The sequence below is a fragment of the Aphelocoma coerulescens genome, chromosome 14 (assembly GCF_041296385.1).
Source record: "Aphelocoma coerulescens isolate FSJ_1873_10779 chromosome 14, UR_Acoe_1.0, whole genome shotgun sequence".
NCBI lineage: Eukaryota > Metazoa > Chordata > Aves > Passeriformes > Corvidae > Aphelocoma > Aphelocoma coerulescens.
In genome coordinates, this window is record NC_091028.1 from 14,990,652 (window position 1) to 14,994,544 (window position 3,893).

General features: G+C 45.4%; 1 protein-coding gene across 1 annotated transcript; it reads left to right on the forward strand.

Moving 5' to 3' along the window:
- Positions 1–56: 56 nt before the first annotated feature.
- AIMP2 (aminoacyl tRNA synthetase complex interacting multifunctional protein 2) lies at positions 57–3,708 on the forward strand. Its single transcript, XM_069029736.1, has 4 exons — positions 57–232; positions 1,764–1,970; positions 2,480–2,711; positions 3,190–3,708. The coding sequence occupies exons 1-4, from the start codon at positions 107–109 to the stop codon at positions 3,573–3,575; spliced, it is 951 nt and encodes a 316-aa protein (XP_068885837.1). The 5' UTR covers positions 57–106; the 3' UTR covers positions 3,576–3,708.
- Positions 3,709–3,893: the final 185 nt, after the last annotated feature.

The following is a 3,893-nucleotide window of genomic DNA, read 5'->3' on the forward strand; positions in this document are numbered from 1 at the left end:
GCCCATTGGGTGTCGCGAGTGTCAGTAACGCGCCGCTCCGCCAATGGGCGTGGGGGTGGGCGGGCCGGTGGCGGCGGAGCGGGTGCGCGGCGGGGCGGGAGCCGCCATGCCCGCGATGTACAAGGTGCGGCCGCTGCACAGCGCGGGGGTGCTGCCGGGACACCTGCCCACCTGCATGTACCCCGTGCCCAACCTGCATCGCGCCGCCGACACCGCCACGCCGCCGCCGCAGGTAGGAGCGAGGGCTGGGCGGAAGGACCTGCTCAGGCCGCGGCCCGCGGTGCTCGCCCTGGCGGTGTCAGCCACGCGGCCGCCGGGCCGGTGTTCTCTCTGGTGGCAGCCCCAGCTCCTGGTAGGGACCGGGCGGAGCCTCCGTTGCCGGAGAGCTCACGGAGCCGAGTCCCACCGCCTCAGCCCGCAGGAGGGGCCCTGGCTCCGCCTCGCCGTAAGCGGCTCGTCGGAGGGTTAAATGAAGCCAACGTTTTCAGGAATTTCTCCGTAATGCTTTTAAAGCCTTCAGTAGTTCACTTTTTGGCTCTCGCGTGTATCCCTGTCGTGGTTTTTATGTTTGAATGGCCGTGCCGAGCTCCCTGCCAGCCTGGCAGTCCATGAGAGTGCCCAGCAGGCCTCGTTCCGTCCTGCTGCATCATCGCTCTGCTGGCTCAGCTCGGGTTTTAGCCAGCTACACACCCTCTATTTCTAGTTTCAGTTTCTTTTGCCTTAAATAAGATAAAAATGTAAAATGCTGTGTTACATAGGTCTAGTTGAGCAGCCTCGCTCCGGTGCCAGAAATGCATGGAATTCTCACAGGCCGCTTGTGGCCAGTTCAGGCTTGATGCCATCAGGGATTTGCTGTGCCCTCACCCAGGCTGATGGTGGAGGTACTGAATAGGAATAACTTCGGGGCAGAACTTAGCAGGAATGCTAACTAAATGCCTTCCCCTTGCAAAGTATGGACTTGTGTTCTAACTAAATAATGGTCGCTTAAGGAGTCTTTCTTGTCTTTGAGCATATTGTGTTAAGTGGGTATAAAGATTTTACTTTGATACCATGTCTATCTCTTCATCCATGATAGTTTGGGTTTTGTTAATCCTCCTTCAGGATGCTTAGAAATAGGCTATTTGAAGATTTTTCTTTAACGTTATTGTTTGTAGACGTAAAACCTGCCACAGGAATATATTTTTTGTCTTCTTTTAAAAGAGATTGTAAGATGAGATGCTTGTGAGGTAATTGAGATAAAAAGCTGCAGTGGTATTAACATGTGACAAAGCCCATGGTCTTTTTTTTCCTCTCTAATTTATATTCTCTGAAACAAAGACTGAATCCATACGATACACCATCCATCTAAACCTACAGGGTTTTTTACTTTTATTAACTACCTGATTAGTCAAAAAGTTTCCTTGTTTGGCTGCTGTAGCACAAACTTCCCCATCTGCTCTTCTGGGCTGAAAAGAACCTTACAAGCTGTCTTTGACTTTTCAGTCATCATTCCGCACTTCACTGCCAGCTCTGTCTGATTTTGACTATGTTACAGAGTTTGCTGTAACAAATGGTTTTAAAAATATACTAAGCAGGAAGATTTCAGGAATTTATTAAATATGTCACTTCACCACGCAACAGACAACTGATAGACATAAGCCCATGACATTCACAATGGTCTGGCTATTTGAATGTGTTTAGTCTTTCAAAACTTAATTTCAAGGGAGCTGTGGACTATTTTGACACTGAGCTGAGTGAACGTTTATGTGGCCTTGGTCCTATAGGAAGAGGCTGACCCATCACTTCAAGCACTTGAATCCCGCCAGGAAGAGATTCTAAAGCGCTTGTATGAACTGAAGAGTGCTGTGGATGGGCTCTCCAAGATGATACAAACCCCAGATGCTGACTTTGATGTAACAAACATCATTCAAACTGATGAATTTTCTCCTTTGACAACAAATGGAGCAGATTTAGATCTGATGCTTGGAAAGGTAAGTCTAGTTGAGTAGGTACATTGGTAGGTACTTTCTCAGTGTTCAGTTTTCAGGGTTGGAAGGAGAGCATTAAAACCTGGGATACTCAGAACTCAATATACAACCTACAATTACCATTTCCTTTTGGCCATGCAGATTATAGATACAAACATTTATAAATACTAGTACTATATATGCTCACTTGGATAGAATTTCAAGCTAGAATAGTTGATCTTGAAATTACAACAGTTGGTTTCTTGTTTGTTACTAAACTGGAAACTTTAACATTGGCTTCAGCTTGGGAGTAGAATTTACCTCAGTCATGTCCTTGAATTACGTGTTGAAGGCGGATGTTTAAAGGTTTAAACGAGTTTTAAATATCCAAGCTTGAACTGATTTACTTGAATGTCATTAGAATTTCAGATATACACATGCATGACTGTACATTTTGGTGTCAAATAAAAGCAATACTTATGAGTATGATCTGGAATGTGTCTTAACTGCTGAATGTTTTACTTTCCATTCAGGATTATGGTGCCCTCAAAGATGTTGTCATCAATGCAAATCCTTCTCTACCTCCACTGTCACTGTTAGTGATACACAGTCTGCTTTGTGAACGCTACAAAATACTATCAGCTGTTCACACACATTCATCAGTGAAAAGTGTGCCAGAAAACCTCTTGAAATGCTTTGGAGAGCAGACTAAGAAGCAGCCACGTCATGAGTATCAGCTGGGCTTTACTCTGATTTGGAAGGATGGTAAGAATGAAAGCTGTAGATCAATATTTTACAATAGGTGAGAAAATGAAACTTGTGCTAAACCCTTGCCAACAGCTGCCTTGGTATCCCTGTGCTGACACATGGTGGATATGAAGAAGCAGGTAACATGTTTGTTCTCTTTTCATAGCTGTGAGCCATGCTGGGCCAGAAGAGGAAGGTTCTTGTTTGTAGTTACTGCTGTTAAAATACACATGGGCATTGACAGGGTTGTTTGTACCTTCAGGATTTTTTTCTAATAGAAGTGTTTCTCAGTTTCTACAAATAAGGTAGCTAGAAGAGAAATTATGGGGGAGATTTGGCTGAAGTTTTCAAAAAGTGATCTCTTTATCCCAGGAGACTGAAAACTGCTCCTCGGGTTAATGATGTTAACAGTGGTGCTGGCATCACAAATGTGCATCATGTTCTAGTTCATTTCTTTACTATGCTGTATTCACTTTTCTTTTCCTGTTAATTTCAGTTCCCAAACCCCAGATGAAGTTTAGCATTCAAACCATGTGCCCTATAGAAGGAGAGGGGAACATCGCTCGATTTCTCTTTTCCCTGTTTGGCCAGAAGTACAATGCAGTTACCTCCACTCTGATTGACAGCTGGGTGGACACAGCCATCTTCCAGCTGAAAGAAGGCAGCAGCAAGGAGCGAGGAGCAGTGCTGCGCTCCATGAACGCTGCCCTGGGCAAGAGCTCGTGGCTGGTGGGCAATGAACTGACGGTGGCTGATGTGGTGGCGTGGTGCGCGCTGCGGCAGACGGGCACTGCCAACACTGCCCCGGCCAACGTGCAGAAGTGGATGAAGTCCTGTGAGAATCTGGCACCTTTCAGCTCTGTGATGAAGCTACTCAAGTGAGCTGTACTCTGCAGTGATGTTGTTTTAATCTTACTCCACCTCATGCCTGCTGTAATGTTTGACTCCTTTCTGAGATGTATTTTAGCTACTACAGTTGGACAGAATCCTAAATTAATAAAAGCATTACAGCTGCCTTTTGGGTGTGACCTTCCTTTTTTGTAACTCTTGTGTAACACGTATTTGTTCAATGGGGCTAAGGTATGGAAATTAATCCTATGTAAATACAAGCTGTGCTCTTAATTTTTCCACTGCAACATGATTCCTTTCTCAGGAGCCTTTGGTCAAGATACGTTTTAACAACAGACAGCAAAAAGAAAA